Source organism: Antrostomus carolinensis, unplaced genomic scaffold, assembly GCF_000700745.2.
Source record: "Antrostomus carolinensis isolate BGI_N321 unplaced genomic scaffold, ASM70074v2 scaffold35248, whole genome shotgun sequence".
Classification (NCBI taxonomy): Eukaryota; Metazoa; Chordata; class Aves; order Caprimulgiformes; family Caprimulgidae; genus Antrostomus; species Antrostomus carolinensis.
Window position 1 is genome coordinate 1403 of NW_010331496.1, and position 325 is coordinate 1727.

The 325-nt window shown below is 63.4% G+C and overlaps 1 protein-coding gene across 1 annotated transcript in view; it reads right to left on the reverse strand.

Annotated features, from left to right (window-relative positions):
• Window positions 1–192, reverse strand: part of LOC104529055 (transcription factor E2F1) — a gene marked incomplete at its 5' end in the record, with an annotated part of 1477 nt that extends 1285 nt beyond the window's left edge. Inside the window, one exon of the mRNA XM_010173237.1 lies at window positions 83–192. Within this exon, the coding sequence (XP_010171539.1) occupies window positions 83–192 (110 nt within the window). The remainder of the gene's footprint in view (window positions 1–82) is intronic.
• Between the last annotated feature and the right edge of the window lie 133 nt (window positions 193–325).

Here is a 325-nt window from a genome sequence, read left to right on the forward strand (position 1 = left end):
CCCACACTGCTCTGGGTGCAGCCCAGGACACGTTTGGCAAAGGCTGCCCAGGAATGGGGAGCAGAAGGTGGCCCCAGCTCACCTCCGCTGGGTCCGAGACCTGCAGCTGGGTCTCTGGAGGGGCTTTGATAACCATCACCATTTGCTCCGAGGGGTCCACAATGCTGCGGAGGTCCTGGCAGGTCACGTAGGCTGCGGTGTGACAGGTCAAGGAGCAGACAGAGACACTTTCACATGGCAGCGGGGTGGGCAGCAAGACACCCTGCCTACAACATGGCAGGGGGGGCTCACTGTGGGGCTCAACCGCTTCCCCCCACCCAGCCAG